The 20,385-nt window shown below is 39.7% G+C and overlaps 1 protein-coding gene across 1 annotated transcript; it reads right to left on the bottom strand.

Moving 5' to 3' along the window:
* Positions 1-505: 505 nt before the first annotated feature.
* On the bottom strand, positions 506-20,317 carry CHP1 (calcineurin like EF-hand protein 1). The gene is made up of 7 exons (XM_063398537.1): positions 20,076-20,317; positions 13,908-13,980; positions 6,811-6,891; positions 5,444-5,571; positions 4,496-4,557; positions 3,437-3,559; positions 506-2,143 (listed from the first exon to the last, which is right to left on the bottom strand). Exons 1-7 carry the CDS (start codon positions 20,140-20,142, stop codon positions 2,090-2,092), a joined length of 588 nt encoding a protein of 195 aa, XP_063254607.1. The 5' UTR covers positions 20,143-20,317; the 3' UTR covers positions 506-2,089.
* Between the last annotated feature and the right edge of the window lie 68 nt (positions 20,318-20,385).

Genomic DNA, 20,385 nt, shown 5'->3' with positions numbered 1-20,385 from the left:
CCCTGCGTGTCCTCTTCTGGAGCTCATGTTTTGCACTGGTTTCTGCCAGCAGAATAAAAGATTATCAATACCCTGAAAACAAACTCAGTTATAAGAAACTGATCTGTAAGGCCTGCTGGCATCATTCTTACTGGTATTTTGCTTTTCCAGTAATTAAAGGATAGTTAGTTGCCATGCAGGAAGAGCTAGGGGATGGTTTGGTTTTGGGCTTTGTTTATACAGTGGAAGGTTCATTTATAGATTGATGAATACAATATCCAGTCTCACTGGGACAATAAGGCACAACTGTAGGTTACAACTGTAGTGTCAGAGGACAGCAACACCTACTTCTAAGCAAATCACAAAGCCTACAAGCACTTTTACTTTTCATTAGCACTGTTACGTTCCTATTTTATATGAGGCGGTTATAAAAGTATAGTATTTCTTTCTCATACAGAGTAGAGGTTTTTAATTTACATTTCTTTCTGGAACTGCACTGCACTCTGCAAAACTATAAAGTGCAACATTTTATTTTTTAATTCCTTTATTTAAAACAAATCAAAAATCCTTCAGAGACTTGCATGTTATCCTTCAACAAAAGTGATGATTAAAGGAACTGAGAAAAAAGGAAATGCACTTTTGACAGTGGTTTTGAGACTGGTAAGTATTTATAGAAACATTAACACATGACAGAGAAGCAGTTATAACACCGATTCTTCAATAAAGAAGCTCCCAGGGTTTTTTTGGTTTTATTGGAAGGATCTTCCAGATTGTAAAATGCTCCAGCAGAACTACATGAGATCATTTGTCAATCTAGACACAGAAAATTGTTACTAATGAACCTTCAAGGATTCTGATGTCTTGAAATGATCAGCATTACATTAATAGTATTAATCATCTTACAATTGCAAAGAGATTTGTACAGAAATAAATTCTAAAGTATCTGGGATAATATGATCTTTCCCAAATTGTATTCTTATGCCAGAGCTTTCTTAAATACAGCTACCATCCTCAACACAAATATAACAGACCAGGACTTTTATACTGGAAAATAAATAATTATTCATTATGTAGGGCACGCTAATTGGGGGAAAAACCCTATGAAATCAGTTTCATGATTTCACGTTTCATGACACTATGACCATGTGGCAGTTACAGAACTACAAATCCAGATTTTGGCATGACTGGTTTTCTTGCATTTTGTACATTGGTAAACAACTTGACAGTTTCAGAAGCAAAATCACCCTGGATGAGGTGGTTTTGGATGATCCTAGATGAAAACAATCTGGAGAAGACACTTCATGGTCTACTGGCTGTCAAGCCTGCAGGCTATGCAAAGGAAAGAAACAAGTTTCTGCCTCTGCTACTAGAACAATTCAAGTGACATAGTGCAGATTTCCTATTCCTTTTGAGAACACCACAGCCTTTCCCCACCATAGATTCTACTATTGTCCCTGTGAATTCATTCCACAAAGAACAAAATCTACTCACAGAACTTTAAAGTACTCTTAGCTATCATCATGCACTTGTTCCAGTTGTACAATCAAGCCACAGAAATTGAGAAGTTCTCAAGTAAAAGGCAGATTTAGAAGCAATGGAGAAACAAATCTGCATGTAAGAGCCAAATAGGAAAGGGGCAACAATATTTTTTTAAAAAAGGCAGCTGTAATGTGGCAAAAGTGAGTATTATCAATGCACCTAGTATTGGAGTAGATGCTTGTCTCCGAAATGTTTCAGAGGGCACTTCTGTGGCATGTTCCCGTTTTTCCATTCTCAGATTCAGAGCTCAGAAGAATCAGTTTGTAGATTAAACAGTAGTGTAAAAGGAGAGACATTTTTACTGAAACAGTAGTGCAGAAGGAGACAAGAGAAAGGGCAAAAACCCCAGGATGGACAACATTGAAAAAAGCTCCTTTTCCAAGTTGCATGGCAGCCACTTCCCTTTGTTCCAGTTGCACAGGGAATGTTCACATTGGTAGAACAAATCAGGGAGGGGTTGGAGATGTACTGTATATGCACCAGTAGCAATGCTCTGGGGTATGGTGCTAAGGAGAAAATGAAGTTCTATTCATTACATAGTTGTAGTAGAAAGGAATAGGCTCTCCATCCATCAGTGAAGGAATCGAATGCTCATTTTCTGCTCTACATCCACCTTCTCCAAAACCTGCAATAAAATTGACAAACAGCTACTTAAGTTATTGTACATATCTCCTAGAAGGTTTCTTATTCTAGAATTGAGGAAATGGGCAGGAATATGGGATGTCTTCAATTCAGCATGCCAGTCCATCTAGATAGAGACTGCTGTTTCTCACTGTGGGCTAAGGTCTGTCCAAGGGAAAAAATTTTAGCCATCAAAGCCACAAGAAGGCTGTTGATCAAAATGTAACTAATGTGGTTTCAGTCTGCCAACAGCACAGAAAGGCCTGGATTTCCAAAACTAGACTGTGTGGTAATGCCCCGCCAGGAAACACAAGGGACAGTGGAGTAGAGAAAGGGACGTGAGCAATCACTGAAGAGCAAAACTCCAGACCAGAGCACCACTAATGTAGATCTTTGTAAAACTGAGGTGGCGTATTCATTCACTAAATTGCTATTAACACAGAGGCATCTGCTCCAGGCTGTTTCAGGCAGTAGACTTCAGTGCTCCAAAATGAGAGTAATTTATGTTTGAAGAGACCTCTGGAAGTCTTTTAGTTCAATCCCTAAATTCCTACTTAAAGCAGGACCTGCTAAATCAGGTTGCTCAGGGCCTTGTCCTGGTTTAGCTTTAAATATCTTCAAGGAAGGAATTTCTACATCTTTCAGAAGTTATGACCATCCTCTTAGTAAAAAGTTTTCCTTAACCCAAACCACAATTTCCCATATTGCAACTTTTCTTCCATCTTTTTGTCATCTCCAAGGTAAGTTTAGTCAATAGCATCTTGTCGATAGCATCCCATTAGCTAGCTGAAATTGTTCTGCTACAGGACAACTGTCTCCAGTAACTAATGGCTCCCTACTATTACCTATTTTAGACTTCCAAAACATGTAATTCACAAGTACCAGAGCTAGAAACCTGAATACCAGTATTGTGTTGCTAACAGATGAAATCTACAAGTGAAAGCTGATCAGTGCTGTTACAGCAGAAGAATTCATCCGTCCTAACTGTGCTAGTCAGGCTACTTGTGTAGAAAGAAGCAGGTGCACAACAAAAAGTGAAAATTCTTCAGTATATTCAGGACTGTAGCTTTATGTAAGAGTATAAAGAAATATGTGGAGTAATTATTAGCACCCTGACAGTATTAAAAAAACCCCAAAACATAGGACTAATAAAGAGATGAGAAAGCTAGCAGAAGGCTTTGCCAAAATGCAGGCACAACTATTTCAATGCCTTCCTCTCTGCTGCCATTTGCATTTGTCTGAATGACTTGCTCATTACTGAGCAGTTTCCCTTAGTCATTAAAAACAGTTTACAAACCTTCACAAATTCTGCAAAGGAGATGGCACTATCTCCATCTTGATCAGCTTCCTGGATTGTCCTGTCAGCAATGCTGCCCAGCTGTTCATCAGAAATATTTACACCAACCATCATCCGTAATACCTGTAGCATACAAAATAACCATCACTGACACAGGAACACAAGTATTCTTAGTGCTTTCTTTTTGTGTGTACTGTCAAAATAACACCACACAAGATTTTCACTGAATTAATTTCTAGCCAGACTTCTGCTGTCCTTTGTACATTAAGTCTTTCAGGAAATACAGCTATCTTTTGCAGCCACCATTGACAAAGGATCCTGCTTTTTCACTAGGCAGCAGGAAAAGGCAGAAGCAAGAGAAAACTTTTGGAACTAGGAATGAGTAATTTTGTCCAATGCTTCTACTTTTCCCCCTAGAAAATATACCAGCATCTGATTGAATATCTGCTGTTTGAGAAATTTGCCTACAGGAATCTTGAAAGTACATGGTCCAGCGACAACTGCTGTTACCCTCCACATTCAGTAAAGCATTTTCTGAGCAGATAGAAGAGGGCAGTTCCAGTGAAATGCAAACCTTTTTCTTACATCAGGAACCACAAATTGCCATGTGTACTTCCCAGGATTAGCAGCATGTAATTACTCCTAGCACAAGCCTGGTTTCATACATATGCAGCACTGATGAACTTTGACTACCTTTGCTGCATTTTCAAGAAGTTTTATTCTTTAGAGAGGATGCACAGAGGATCAGGCAAACAACCTAATCCACCTCAGTGACTGTACTTTTGAAATCCTTTTAGAAGCACCTTTGAAAGTTGTGGAAGGTAGTTCTTAAGGGGCTTAGTGTATTTGTTGAATATTTAGGTGTCACTTCCAACAGGATCTGCCCAGCCTACCAAATAAGAATAAAGCCCTGTACCATATAAAGCTTTAAGACAGAGGTAAGCAAAGACACCACATTACTCCAGTAGTTCTTCTGAGAAAACTCCCCTCTTCTAAGTGGGTATGAAGTCACAGAGAACATCATGATTGAGTGATTCAAAGCAGCCCTGTGCTATTTACCTGGAGAAGCTCATCCCTGGAAATCTTGTCATCTTTATCTAGATCGTATAATCGAAAAGCAACTACAGGGAAGAAAGAAAGCAAGCTGAATTCAAGTGCCATTATCTTTCTTCACAACAATAGATTTATCTAAAAGAAAAACAACAAAACTAAATACTTGTAAATTATTTTAAGAGACTTAGCTTAGAAATTTAATTCACCATAAAACTCATGCTCAGTTCCATAAAGTCTTATTACCACATACAGGAACAGCGTTATTGCCAATAGTGAAAAAATTTTATGTTCACAAACATTGCAGGATATTTCCTCAAAACCCCAAGTCATGGAAGAATAATCATCACTAAGATACATACAATCCTTTCATTTCAGAGCCAACCATTTTTACACTACCATTCATTCTCTTCGACTATAATTCTGGATGAGATATGACAGAAATTTTAAGGACTCTGAGGACTGCTGCTAACTTTGATTAGCAAGAAAGAGCATTCTGCTCATATACTGTAGGCAGACAGCCAAATATTTAAGAAAGTACTTAGCTGAAGGTGGGGAAAAACACTATATTATATGGAAGAACTGGAGAAATAAGCAGAAAAGCTCATTCATGTATGGGATGTGGCTTCTGAAACTGAAATAATTTTGAATACAAACCATTTTGAAACACTTCTGTTATGAGACATTTTGCATACTCAAGAGTCAACCAATTCCACCAAATTCTAATATAACAATGGCTCAATTGTTGACATTCTGAACAGATAAACTTCCAAGTAAATAAAAAAAAAACAACAAAAAACCAAAAACAGGCATTAGAAGAGATCATTCTGCAGGAAATAACTGTGCAGAAGATCCCAAGCCCCTTTCCTTCATTCCTATGGAGGAAAAACAACCCCAACCCAACCAAAAAGAAGACAGAAAAATAATTGATTCTATATGAAGGTTCACTTTTCTTACAGTGGAGCTTGTTACTTCTGCTGTTCAGTGGTTCTGGTCCATTCTGGTCTTTGCTCTTTTCATTATCTTCTATGGGTCGGAAGTGGGCTAGTGTCCTCATGAACCCACGGAAATTCACCTGGTCCTCTCTGTGTAAGCATTTCAGCAGGTCAGTTTTTGTCATACTTTATACAGGCTCTTCATTTCAGTAAAGAAAACTGTTAATATCTGAAGTATCAAGACCATGTGAACTCCTCCGTTCCCACCTCCCCAGGGTTTGGCTGCCTATGCTGTTGCAAGCTGGGATTGTGCTGTTGTAAGTATGATGTGTAAAAAAAAGAAGCTGTGAGAAGTCTTATGGAGGGCTCCTCTTTCCTGACCTGCAAAGTCTGCTTAAGCTGATGCCCTCACCCTTGACCCATACCTGAGCTACGCTGCTGCTGTGCCCAAATGTAGCGATCTTTCTTGCTGATCTGGACCCTGATTCCCTGGACTGACTTGATGCTAGTTTCAGCACTGTCAAGCACTGGACTGTTGGTTGACCTGACAACAGCCACTGACGTGCTCTGCTTTTTGTGTTCAGGTGAGGAACCTTCTTCAGCAAGCACATCAGCCCTTCCAGCTTTGCTGTCACCTTGGCTCCTGCCTGTGGGGCTGTCATTGCTCACTGCTCTCTGACACAGTTCTCTTCTCTAGTTTTTGTGCCCAGGATGCCTGCTTTCTACTCAGTAAGCCCTGCCTGGTTTTAGCTGATATTATGGCTTGATCAGACAATTTGATCTCCATCAATCAGTAATGACAACTGCAAGAGCAGAAGCAGATTCCATAGAACAAACCAGAGAGGTATAATGAAGAGAGACAATACTGAAAATTTGATCATCTCTTTGGATTTGTGTTAGAAGTGTCATAATCTATGACTTAAATATAATAAAAACCTAAAATCAACCAACCAAAAAAGCCCATCTAATAACAGTGGTACACTTAGTATATCAGATTCAGTAAGACCAAATTAGTTAATTGTAATGTTCCTTTACACAGAATCGTGTTGATATGAGTTTGCTTTAAGAACCAAAGTCCATACGAGGCCTGTGATTTCTTCAAAAGTACTCAGTAGTTTAGGAAGAAGAGTGGAAAACTGTGACAGAAACCTGAGTTTGTCAATAAATAAAGCACTAAAAAACCTTGTAAAATCATAAAGTATTTCTCATTAGAGAATTAAAATATGCTGAGGAAACTATGTACCCACACACTGCAGGGCAAGTTTGAAGTGGTTAGTTACTAGTAAATTAAAATTCTGTGCTTCAATTATCAGCATTTCAGTCCTATGAAAACTTCTGACAAACTACAAATGTTGTGCCTGCTCACAAATTCAGTTTGTTGAAACTCACCCTTCTGGAAAGAAGGCGTTGATAATTCTGTCTCCAAGTGGATTGATGGCAAGCTCTGGAATCCGCTGGAAGTCTTCACGGCTAAGTAAAGCAAGAACACAAGTCAGCATAAAGTTGAAGTCAGAGAAGAAGATGCTTGAAAAGAGTTCACAGTAAAACATCCATGGAATTCTATTTCTGCAGCAAGATGTTTGGTGATTTTGAAAATGCAACTTTTTAAATCATGTTTTCTTTATGACTAATGGCACAAAATAAAGCAAAACACAATGCCAAACTTATACTGCATTACAAACTAGCAGTGCTCATTTGTCTTGTTAACAACACTTCTCAGACATTAACATCATTTGTGCTAGGAACCTTACTGTAATGATGCCAACTAGTTTGCAGTGTAAGAAAAGGAGAGCTTCTGAAGTTATTTTGAAAGAAATTATGGCTCCAAGATGAAAACATTGATTAGGGTTTTTTAATAATTATTTTGGTACTTAATCATATGAATTGTCATGACTTTTCCAGACTGCCTTATTTCAGATTCTGGAAGAATACCATACTTCTCCATGCATACTATAAGTCATTAGCATGTTCTAATAGATTTGTTTGTTTGTTTATGCAACAAACCCATAGCTTGTAATAAATGCCAAATTTCAGATTATTTTAGCTTCACCCAAGCAGTACTCCTATCTTAAACTGGCAAATTTACACTTTTACAGGCACCAGTACACCAGATATAATTTCACCAGTACAGGCAAAACTCACTGCTCTTGCCAGCCATTCTCTTTTCTGGTCATGATCATATGTACACAGCACAGTATAAACACAGCTATGCTTATATTGTTATTCTTCTGATCTGAAAAACATTATGAGTTGTACTGTGTACAGATTTTAGAACAGTATGACATGAACACAGGCTTCATTCTCCTATTAGGCTTGCACTAGTATTTTCTCTTTTCTTTCAACCTAACAGACTGTCAGTGACAGGAAAGTGGGTAATCTCGGTGTGACCACGGCAGACACACCAGATATGCCTTAGTGAGTAGGTTTGGTTGGTTTGTTTTTCATACAACAGAACACAGCAACTTAACAGTACAAGAAGTACTTCATAATCATCTAAATTTTAAATTGCAAACAGCAAGGGGGTTAAGCTGTAAAAATTCCCCACCCTATTCTGTCTGGATACATAACTTGGTATTTCCTGACCCATCTCCAGAAATACTGGCAGTTCCCTTTGAGTCAAATGCAGTCCTGCTGGTTTTGAAGCTGGGGTCAAAGTCTCAAACTTAGTTACTGAATGTTTCCTACTTTTCAAAACTATGCTCACTAACTAAACTGGCAACAAGGTCTGACCTATGACATTGCTAAACCAAAAAACTGGCTTATGAAAGTAAACAGAAACAAATTTTGAGATTATTTATCTAGAAAAGCCTTTATAAGGCTGTGCCATTAAAGACAGGATAAAAAAGAAATTGGCTGACTTTATCACTAGTCTAGATTGGGAAAGGCAGAAAAGAAAGATGTTCCAGTTTTAAATATATTGTAAAGCACTTTTTGCACCTAGTCACCACCACAGCACAGACTCCTAATTACAGTGCATCTGTTACAACATGGTTAAACTGTCTGACCTTCTGACAGAGCAACCTGACCATATTTTTAAGTTATCCCAGCAAACTTCTGCTCCGACCAGGTTTGTGTTATTTTAATAGGTAAAGTTAACATCTGTTTAGCATGATTAACTTGTTACCAGACCCTTCAGGACCGCTGCATTTCAAGCTATTGCTGAAGGGCAAAGTATGCATTAGTGATTTAAGCAGGAGATGCAGTGATGTGGAAAGCCTATGTCCTAATAACAATATTTTAACAGCAGAACTTTGGTGCCAATGCCAACTTTATAACCTAAAAGCAGCAGCTGCCCTCTCTTCCATGTAGAGCAAAATCCTAACGCTTCAGAATTTTTTACCTGCATATCACAACTTTTTAGTATTCAGCCTCAGTAGACACTTGGCATTTCAGCCTCCAGTGATTGTTTTCTAACAGGGGATTAACAATTAACCACAAATAACTAACTGGTTTCAAATCTATTTGTCCTGTCATTATAAGGATTGCAGTAGAGCACTTCTGCTTATTAAGAGCACATTACTGATTGAGTGTTGTAACTGAAATAGCTGCAGCAGCCATAAAAGCAAATGAATGTGAGGTAAGTTATTCTCTACTTTATAAAGCTAAGCTTTCCTGCAGTCATTATGGACCAACTTCACCTGGCTGAAGCTGGGCTTACACGAAATTTAATACCCTCTACTTTTTATGTGCTCACGTGCAATAAGGCTCTTCTAAGGTATCTTTCTATGAACCTGGCTCTTATGAAATCTTTGCTTAAATGAAACAGACAAAGCAACCTTTACCTGCATGTGAACATTATGCTGGCCAAGCATTTAATACATATGCCAGTGTATTCACAATTAGATGTAATTTGCAGCAAAGAATTCCTAGATTCTAAGCAAGACAAATATTCCTATGCATGAGTATTCCCTCCAAGGCACAGATACCCACTGTAAAGGTGGTTCTGCCTTATCCCAAAGGCTGCAAGAAGCCTAAAAGACCCTTTTTTTCCTTCCATTTCTGGTTTTTTATTCTTCTGCTACTTCTAGATGGCAGCAAAATACTGTTCCCTCACCAGGGATGAGGAGGAGTATCTAGAGCTGAGGAAAAGTAAAATAATGGAAAGGAAAAAACCCACATACATGTGCATCAGAAGTGGTAGAGGAAAGGAAAGATGCCCAGAGGATACAGGTAACAAGAAATTACTTGAAGAAGGGAAATAATTAAAAGCAGTAAGGTGTATCATGCAAGTTGGTCAAAAAGATTTAAGAGGTTACTACTGAAGAGGTTCCATTGCTCCCTTCCCTTGCTAACATCAGCTTTGTCGTTCTTCTAACCTTTTGGTGGACTAATGTATCCCCATAAAAAACTCCCCACCTTCCTCCTCTCCAATTGGCTTTCTCTTGAATTCACAACTTGAGACAGTTCAAAAACTTCAAAAAATCTAAGAACACCACAGCTGACAATGAGGTTCTGGAAGCCTGGAGAAGTTATGGGGAAAGAATACCAATATCCCCTCCCCCTTTCAGGATTGTGTCATCCATCTCATCTAAGTCCATCCTTGCATATGCTCTACACAAATGTTAAAAGTTGGTTAACTATGACAGCCTTAATTGGTTCATAAACATAAGGCCAAGAAGTACGCATAAAGGTGATAATTAGATGAGCAATAAGGGAGGAAAGAAAAAAGGCAGCATGCATAAAGTGTGGTTGAAGATGCAAGTATAGACTATTCTTGTACCCTGTCTTTTCCAATCCAAACCCATATCCTTCCTGTCTTTTCTATTTTAGATAAAGCTAAAAATGCTTTGCATTTTCTTGAGAAAAAGTAAAGAATTCCAGATTCAGAGAGCTAGCTTTTACATTTTGCAATCTTGCAGTATCCCTGTGAGCTAATAAGAATAAGCCTGACATATTTCCAGACCCAGATGGTTCAATCAGCTGACAAAGACTGACAGATGGGCTGGCTGGCTCATGTTACCCTTTTCTCAGGATCAGAGGCTTTTTGAAGTTCTCCAGCAACACGTGTGAACAGCTTTCATAAATATGAGACATGCATGAACACCTCAGTGTGTCGATTCTCTGTAGCTACCAGCTTCCGAACATTTCCCCTTCCTTCCTTCTTCCATGCTTGCCAAGCTATACCAATTACTGTACAGTAAAAACTACTTATGTGCTTATCCTGTACAGTAAAAACTACTTTTTATGTGCTTATCCTGTCTTTTCTCCAGTGCCCAAGAAACTGCTTTTAAGTGGGAGGTCCCATACAAAAGTTACATGCAAAGACAGCAGTTTAGATAAGAACCTCCTTCTACAGCTCTCTACATGTCTGTCTGCAGCTACTTACTAGCAGATAAACTTTGGAACAAAGGTATTCTTGTGTGGTATACACTACAGTACCAGCCCAACAGGAGACTCACTGAGCAATGACATGCTTATCCTGTTCATGCTATACTATTTCCTCACACTGGAAATCAGCATGTAAGGAAACACACACACTGTTTTCATCCTGAGCTATAGCTAAGATGTAGACAGAACAAGTATACTCCAGATTTCACAATTTAGATGTAGCTATGGACAACAAGGGTATCAATCTTTTGTTCTGGCAACTCAGCATGTCACAATATTGAAATCAAAGGTGACAAAAGAATTTTCAAAACCAGTTTTGTCCTGTCTTTTCCAACACGGTTTTATTCAGATGGTGGAAGTCTGAGGGAACTTACTCATTTTGTTTAGAAAAAGTGAAGCTAAGGTAAATATATAAAATTTTTCTACACTTTCAAAGGAAGGTGAAGGTAAACCTGACATTTTTACCTTTACAGGTAAAAACGGCTGTAGTCACTCAGAGAATAAATATGTGAGAGGAAAAAAAGGAAGCAAAAGCCGAAAACTTTTTGAAGACCAAGTTTTGTCTTTATCAATAACCATCTGATATTTCATTTATGTAACTCTTTAAAAATGAAGTGCCTTGAAATGGCACATAGGTACATTGGATAGAAACATCTGGCTATGAAAGATTTCTGCTTTTGATTATAGTTCCAGAACTACCAGGATTAATTATCATCTACCAGATCTTCTGTACAAAGTGCTCTTTACTTTGCCCTTCTTCAGAAGGGTGGTACACATTTAAAGATTTATTTCATGCCATAAAGAACAGCTTAACATTTCCCAATCATGGTCACATGAGTGATTTTGTCATGTTTGATGTCATGTAAGTCAAAGATGTAAGTCATCCTTACGGAAACAATAAATCTTGCTCACAGGAAACAACCCTGTGAGTTTAGAGGGAATACCCTCTAAATTGTTTGGTGGTAATAAGCAAGTGATAACTTCTTCTTACTTGTCTAACTTGTATCTCAGAAACCAACATCTATGACCTTCCAAGCTGTAGTTCTTGATCTCTCCTCAATCTTCACTTTTCAGGAAGTAGTTTTCTATTACTTAAAATTAATAGTGTCTGTATTTCGTGGGTACCAGAACAAGTTTAAAAATTTGAATGCCACTGTTAAGTCAGACATGTTTGAGAGTGGGGTGTGCTTAGGGGCCCAGACTGCAAGCTAAGGGATCCTAATACGAACAGTTGCTGGGATTTTCCAAACAACCTCCACTTCCTTTCCTAAGTACCACATGATTATCAACAATGGAAGTCTACCTCCTCCTGATGCATAATACTGTGAAACTGAGCATTGTGCAACAGACATTCATAGCATATTTAATCAATTACTCCTCTTACATAAATGGAGTACAATCACTTTGACGTTTATACAAACCTTATGGATTCAGTAAGTGAATTTAGTGTTGGAGGAGAACATGGAAGAGTTGAGAAAAAACACATCCTAGGTTCAAATTGTGCTAGGCTAATCCAGTAGCCACCACCTTTACTCATCAATTATTATTAAACTCACATATAAAGTTTGAAAATGCTGTTAATGATCTCTTTCAAATAATTTTAAACATTAATCTTATCCACAATCTCATCAGTTGATATCTAAATCAGAATCGTCAATGCTACAATTTACATAATGCATTGGTTTTAAAGTCAGAGTGGGCTTTTGGAAGTCCCTGCATATCCCATCCTGAGCCAGTTTTTGACACACACAATCCATTTAGTCATCCCTTCAGCTATGCAGGTCTAGAAATTTACAGTACAGCCACAGTCCAAATCACTGGAGTCTATCAGCTTCAAAACCTACACAAGGCAAAAGGGGAGGGGAAGTATTTTTAACCCAAAATAATCACTCTGTAGTCCTGTTTACCATACAATTCCACATCCATTTACTTAAATGGTGCGAGTCAGCAATTTGTGGCACCAGAAGGAACTGCGCATTTCCCTCAGGAAAGGAAACTGCAGTAAGCCCAAAGTACTGCCAAAGACCATATATCTTACAACTTGCCACTTGGATCTTTTAAGAGGTGATTCCAGTGTTACAGTCACATTGGTTTACAGGTAGGCCTACAGCTTTTCTGGGTTTATAGTGCATCCTACAGTCACATTTTATAAGATTACATAACAAAACCTAAGGTGATGGCTGAATCACTGAATTTGACTGGGATAGAGCTGCTATGAAAGAAATTAACTCCGTGAGAGCCAGATCACTCTATGTGCTACAACAATGTCCCTTTCCCCTTCCTAGTCTCTCTTGCATTCTTCTCCAGCTTTGCTGTGCACTGTGGCTATATGGTGAAACAAAATCCATGAGAGTAGGCAAGGCTACAGAATGACAGCAGGCAGAGATATATTTTAACAGGCCGTCATCTCACCAGAGTTTACTTTTTTGTTGAGAAACTCTTTCCAGCAGATCTGGTCCATCAAAATGAAAAATATTTTGCATATCAAGTTAAACACTCATCTTTACTTAATTGACTAAGCTGTAAGAAACCAGATTACTTCTGTAGCTTTTGAATTGTAGATATGAAACAAACACTAAAGATCTTAGGATGTCCTGCACTACCATTTTAAAGAATAGAATGTTTGTTTAGTCACAGTGACTTGGTTCCAGTTCTTTTCTATTTTTGTGCATACTAATAGACACGAGTGTTCAACAAGAAGTGCAAAGTTAAGTATAGCACATGGAGTGCAGATCCAAGGAGTGTTTAAAGACACTGGATATCAGAAACAAGTAAATACAGGTCTTTCTTCTTATGGAATCCAGGATAAAGATGACACAGCAGAACCATTCTTGTAATAAATAGTAGAAGCAACATATAAAGAAAGGTAAGAAATAACAATGTAAATGTGTTGTTTCACCATTTGGAACATTTTTATAAGACTTTGAATACCAAATCTCTTTCTTTTATTAACTACTACAAACCTTCAACACTACAGTAAAGATAATTGGTACTTAGAGCACTTCAGTTCAACAGTTAAAGCTTTCATGTAGACAGTAGGTATGAAAAACTTCTTACAACAGCCTCAGTGATTTACCAATGAGAAAAACATGCAGACATCCTGCAACAGCAAGCCACCAATACAGATATGCCAATGCAAGTACAGCTGGGTTACCCACCTAAGAGTGCCATTTTCTCCTTTGTCCAGGCTGGTGAAGCGACTGTACAGGCGGGTGATTTGACTGTGGGAGACTGAAGAAAAAAAGAAAGAAGATGCCAAATCAGCAGGTCAATGATTCCTCATAGGAGCAGACCTCATTACACTGAGCTGCGCTGTTGCCAGAAGCTTTGTTCAAAAAGAGTTCACACAGAACCAGTTACATTGAAAGCACATAACAATGAGCATTTAGGGACTTTGTGAACTATAAATCACAGCTTAATATTCAGGAATCTACACATTAGCTCATTCTTCAAAAAATCTATCTAACTCTGTCTTCTACCCATTTTTGGTTTTGATCTTTAACAGTTTTTGGTTGTCTGGGTCAATAAATATCAATTAAAAAGAAAAAATATTTGTTCCACTTTATTTCCTTTAATACCTTAATGGCTAGAAATAGTCTGGACACAGCTTACACTGATGACTCCTATATCACTTATGACACTAAAGACCTCTGCTATAGTATCTTTCCTTCTCTTTTGCTTATCTGTACTCCCATTGCCTCTTTTCCAGCTAAAGATGGAAAGTGAACTCAGTTTCTCCACATCTGGAAAGTGGTCAGAGAGGCTTTAATTTTTACTTTACTTTTCTTCCTTTACAGGATTGCTGAAATCTGAACATTTCGGGGTTCATAAAATAAGAGAATAACTTGACTTGGAAGGGACCCAGAAGAATCATTGGAGCCTAGCTCCTGGCCCTGCACAGCACTCAAGAATCCCCAAGAATCACACCATGTGCCTGAGCATTGTCCAAACATTCTGTGAACTGTGTCAGGCTGGTGCCGTGACCCCTTCCCTGGGGTGTCTGTTCCAGTGCCCATTCACTCGCTGGGTGAAGAACCTTGTCCTAATATCCCACCTAAACCTCCCCTGTCACAGCTTCATGCTTTTCCCTCAGTCCTAACACTGGCCACCAGAAAGCAGAGGTGAGGAGGCCTTTGTTCCACAACTTGGAGCCAAAGATAGATTTATTATTAAATTTAATAGTATTTTTTACATCCTGCATTAAACCAGCATTACTTTGGTGCCCAGCCCTCTGTTAAGATCTCTCTGCCTTCGAGGGAGTCAACGGCTCCTCCCAATTTAGTGCCATTGGCAAACTTACTTAGAATGCCTTGGAGTCCTGCTTCTGAGTTGTTTACAAAGATTTTAAGAGAACCAGCCCTGAAAGGGAGCCCTGCAGAATCCTATTAGTGACTGGTGACCGGCCTGATGTTACCCCATTCACTGTAACCCTCTGCACCCAACCTGGGAGCCAAGTGCTCACAAAATTAATTTCCAGGCTTCTAGGACATGGAATTAAAAATTACAAAGCCTATTTCTAAAGAAATTTGAGAAGGAGTTGGGATACAAAGCAAGCAGAAACTACTGCAGACTTTAAATCTGCAGTTTGAAACACAAATTACAAAGGCAATATTAAGTTCAGCATAACTGTGTCAATATTACCAAGGTAGTAGACAACCCAAGATATTAGACAACTAGATCTTTGGTCTGTGATGTGAGAGGGATAAACCCATATAGAATAGCAATTCCTTTAACACTGAAGAACGCTTGTCCTGGTTTCAGCTGGGACAGAGTTCATTTTCTTCTTAGTAACTGGTACAGTGATGTGGTTTCAGGATTTCATAGGAGAATAGCGATGACAACACACTGCTGTTTTGGCTGTTGCTAAGTAGTGCTTACCCTAAGCCAAGGGCTTCTCAGCTTCCCAGGCTCTGCCTGTGAGGAGGGGCACAAAAAGCTGAGAGGGAGCACAGCCAGAACAGCTGAACTGGCCAAAGGGATCGTCTGTACCACAGAACATCGTGTCTATGTATGCTGAGGGAATTGGCCAGGAGGGGCCAATTGCTGTCTGGGGACAGGCTGGGCACTGGTCAGCAGAGGGTGAGCAGCTGTACTGCTCACTTGTCCTTCTGGGGTTTTATTTCTCTGTCTATCCCCTTTCCATTACAATTAGTAATGAAACCATTATCAGTTGTGATTAACAGTGAAAACAATTATCACTGTTATCAATAACATTTTTATTGTTATTATAATTTAGTTTATTTCAATTATTAAACTGTTCTAATCTCAAACATGGGTTTTACCTCCCCTCTCTCCCAGCTTCTCCCCACACCGTGACAGGGAGTAAGCAAGCATCCGTGTGGTACTTAGTTGTCAGCTGAGGTTAAAGCACAACAAGGCCCCACAGGAGATCTTGGCTTTTCAGTCTCTTCTGAAGAAGTTAATAAATACATAAAATAAGACTGAATTGAATGTTAATATTTACTCAGTAAAGGTGTTGTTATCTACAATGTTAAACTAGGACTTAATGTAATTTTCAGATTTAGTAATTTAAAAAGTCTTCACCAGGACATGCACAATGCTTCTCTTACTTGCTCAAACTTATTTGGGAAGAGGTTGCACAGCAGCTGTTTGATCTGTGACAAGTGAGGAAAATTTCTTTTTTCAGGTTTGTTCTTTCTTTCTCAAGGCTATTTGTTTAGGTTCAACAGTTCTCTCCTTTAGCATGACCTGCCAACAACTGGGTTTTCACTCCCCCACTCCCTCCCAGCCTTCTTGTCTCCTCAGCAACTTTCATTCTTGGCATAGGATTGGGCAATTTGCTCAGTTCACCTAAGGAAACTTCTCTACAGTAAAACTGGGTAGCTTGCTCACTTTCAAGTTAATCAACGCACACAGAGACAACAAAACAAGTACCAGTACTCTAAAGACTTCAGATTTCTGCGTTTCTGATTTAATGTTTTAGATAACACAACAACACCTGATGGTGAAAAAAAGAAGGCTGGAGTTAGATCTCCTATTAGTTAGATCTCCTCCCTGTAAACAAAGAAGGTGATGAGAATTCTACTCAGCTACCATTTCCAAACTGATGTCAGCATCTCCATTTTTGGAACATCTCTGTAACAGCTCGTATGTGAGAAATAGTACGTAGCTGTTGACAGGAGAAGTGATATTTTCATTAACGTCACACTAGACAAAAAGCATTATCATAGCTCTGTGAAAAAGGAGGATGATTCAGGTTCACCACTGTGATCTGTCGTAATTTCCTTTTGGCTCTCATCCCTCACAAAAGCTGTGTCACTGGACATTTTTCAGTGCATTTGCAAGCAAATATAAAGATTCTCCTGAATACCATAGGAGAATTAAGATTTACAATTTATGACTGTTTCTTGACAATCCAAGGTTAAGGCTTAAAACTAGCCGAAACACCATTTTATTTATACTGCTACCCCAAAAAGATTCTTCTAAAAATTAACGGTCAAGACCTCTAAATTAGGAGTTGCTCCCTCTATTTTACTTGTGTTAAATCACTGCAAAGTTTTTAGCAATTAGACACTCTTGTCTGCAACAGCAGCATAACCTCATATAAATATCTTTCTATACTTAGAAAAATATATAAATATCCATCAGAAAAGTCTATTATTATCTGCTACCATGCAAACAATTTTTCTCCTATATTTAGGTATGAGCATTAGTTTATTATTAATCCTTAGGTAGAGGGCTCCAAAGCATGGAAACAAAGGGTGTGAACCAAATAGTTTGACTACTGTTACATTCCAATGGCTTTCCAAGAGCTTGCAACAGAATGCAGACAAGCAAATCTTGTGCCTCTCATGGGTTTTTTTTACAGTTGTTACTGAAATAGCAAACCAATTACAATGACTTCAAGGTGTTTTCATGCTCAAATTTCAAAATGTTTCTATGCAAAGCAAACAATTTCCAGGCAACATCATGTGAGATTTAGGACTGTCAACTTCAGGCTTTGCATCTGCTGCTGAGAACCTGATGCATGACCTTTGCAGATGTCCCTGAACTTATACTACAAAGTGCTTTTCACTACCACAAAAAAAAAAAAAATAATGCAAGGATAGCTCATTCAAGAGATTGTGTCATTGTATAGCTTCAAGTGCCCTAAAAGACATGTTCTTCATCTGTTCTGCTAAAGAATATTAACATAGTTTCTCACTCATGTCAGGATCATTAGGCACTTCCTTTGTGCTACATGAAATTGAGCAGAAGTTCTATAATTCCACAGTTGAACTCAATCAAATTGGTTAAGTATTCTACTCAGTGCTTCACAACTACACCAGATGAACTGTAGAAAACACATTTCATAGTAGAGAGGCTGAAAACGAATCCTTGGGAGCACTTATCAGATCACCAGTTCAAGATGGAATTGTAATGCTGACAGATTTTCTCATGTCTACAAAGTCCCTTTCTCAAACTCTTCAGTAGCTAAAGGACCATCAGCATCACGTTTCCAACAGACCACAGCAGTCTATTCAGTCACACTACTTTAACATTCTGCCTGTGAACTTTGATCCAGATAACCAGTGTTTGGGTTTTCTCCCCACCTTGTACAAATATTTTCACCTATATGAAGTGTATAACAGTACTAACAGCTTGGTGGAATTTTCCATCTACGTAGAGAAGTATAAAAAGCAGAGAAAAATCACATTCCTAAACTGCAGTTACAGACTGGGGAGAAGACGAAAATAATTGATAAAGTCAATGAGACACACTGTGATGACTTCCAAGCAAGCATGAGTCAGAGGTTAGCAATGGTTGATTAACAAAGTGGTATTACTTATAAAATTGACTAGATAAAACATGGGAAAATGAACAGACCTCAGGTCACCAAGCTGAAGGCCACCAGTCACAGCTTTGATCACCCTTTGATGATACAAGAAAAACACTGAAAGGCTAACCAGAGTCAAGTGGATTTATTGCTTTAGGATGTCTACACAGCCACCTTAATATTATTTATTTAATTATCACATAAGTAAACTTTTAGGAATAAAACACCACAGAGAATAAATCACATAGCAGCACAAGGAAAAATGTAAAACCTTCTGGAAAAATATTCCAGACTTAGGGTTTGGTTTTTGAAGCATCTTTAAAAATGAGAGGAGGTTACCTTTACTCCATGAACTTTGTGATTAAAAAGAAAAAAGCCACAGAAAGTTACTGCTGGATAAGCAGACTTTGACATTCCTACTTGTTTATCACAGCTTTCCTGTAGAAGGTTTACATGACGGATGGCAAAAGGATCATGGAAACTATGTTAACTCACTCAGCCTGCCACTACACTAGCACCAGTGCCATCTTAGTTCTTCCATTCCTCTTCTGTAGCCACTCATTTTCCTGACACAAATAAGCTAACACTTAAGAATATAAGATTACCATATATACTGGAAAGAAAACTGAAGAAAGCATTTTCAAGTAGCCAGAACAGATCAGAAAGCATATTCAGAAAAAAAACCAAAAAACTGTCAGCTGGGCACAGCATGTTGACCTGAGAAGTTTCCTGGGGAAACAAACAGCAAAGTGATACCTATGATGTTATGAACTCTGCTCCCCAGCTAGTTAGGAGGGCATCCTCCATTTATTATCATTTAGTATTTGCTAGAACTCTCAGGCAAATCAACAACACTGGAGTTTCACCTTCTCTAAGGCATTTTATGTTTATGGAGCACAACTCGATCAAATACTGTAGGGTAAAGTATCTAAGTATTAGAGTCCAGCTTACATAGTGCTCTCCCAGCTGCTGACTAGTACAGGACTTTTCACTTCTTTTTAGTTAGAGTTAGTTACCTCTCACAGGTTACATTACTTCCTCTATGGTTTAAATGCCACTCAGCATTCATTCTGAATGCCCTTACGGCAACTTTAGCACTAGCCCATGAAACAAACAACACTTGGGGAAAAAAATTACTATCCAAGGACAGTTTCTCTTGGTTAAAAACTGAGAGAAACTCCAGCACCAGACATCGACACAGACAACTGTTCAAAACCCAAGGAGTCACCTCTGACCGAATACAATACCAAGAGCACTGCTTCCCTTCTATCCCACTGGGATCTCGCTGTCGCTACCGGCAGCGGTGGGGGGGACCGAGAGGCGCTTCCCAGCTTTCCGCGGGCCTGCCAGACGCGTCCGGCCGCGGGGGCTGCGGGCGGCTGGCACCGGGCAGGGCAGCTGAAGTACCGTCAACACGCCGGCGGCACGAACGCCGCGGCCGCGCCGGGCAGGGCCCCCCGGCCCGAGGCACTGCGAGCGGCCCCGCTCCGGCCGCCGACCCCGCGGCGCTTCCCGCCCCGCCCCGCCGCACTCAGGCCCCTGCACTCACAGCCCGTTTCCTTCTTGATCTCCTCGATCTCCTCGTCCCGCAGCAGAGTTGACGCCCGGGAACCCATCGCTGCCGCCGGGCCGCGGGGGAAGGGAAGGGAGGGGCCGGGGGAAGAGTTACGCAGCCGAACAGCAGCGACGGCGGTGCCACAGCCGCCCCGGCACAGGCCCCACCGCGGCCGCGCCGCTGCTCTGAGGCGGAAGGCGAGCGCGCTCCGACTGCCGCGGCCCCGCCCGCCTCCCCCGCCCCGTCCCGCCCCGTCCCGCCCCGTCCCGCCCCGTCCCGCCCCGTCCCGCCCCGTCCCGCCCCG

Source organism: Prinia subflava, chromosome 5 (assembly GCF_021018805.1).
Source record: "Prinia subflava isolate CZ2003 ecotype Zambia chromosome 5, Cam_Psub_1.2, whole genome shotgun sequence".
In the NCBI taxonomy this organism is placed as follows: domain Eukaryota; kingdom Metazoa; phylum Chordata; class Aves; order Passeriformes; family Cisticolidae; genus Prinia; species Prinia subflava.
This window is presented reverse-complemented; position numbering and strand designations above follow the sequence as displayed.

Coding starts and splice junctions, on each gene's coding strand:
- CHP1 (XM_063398537.1), bottom strand. CDS start 20,142: ATGGGTTCCCGGGCGTCAACTCTGCTGCGGGACGAGGAGATCGAGGAG. Junction 4,558..5,443: donor CAGAAGTAACAAGCTCCACT/GTAAGAAAAGTG, acceptor TCTTCCCTGTAG/TTGCTTTTCGATTATACGAT. Junction 2,144..3,436: donor CCTTTGCAGAATTTGTGAAG/GTTTGTAAACTG, acceptor ATTTTATTGCAG/GTTTTGGAGAAGGTGGATGT.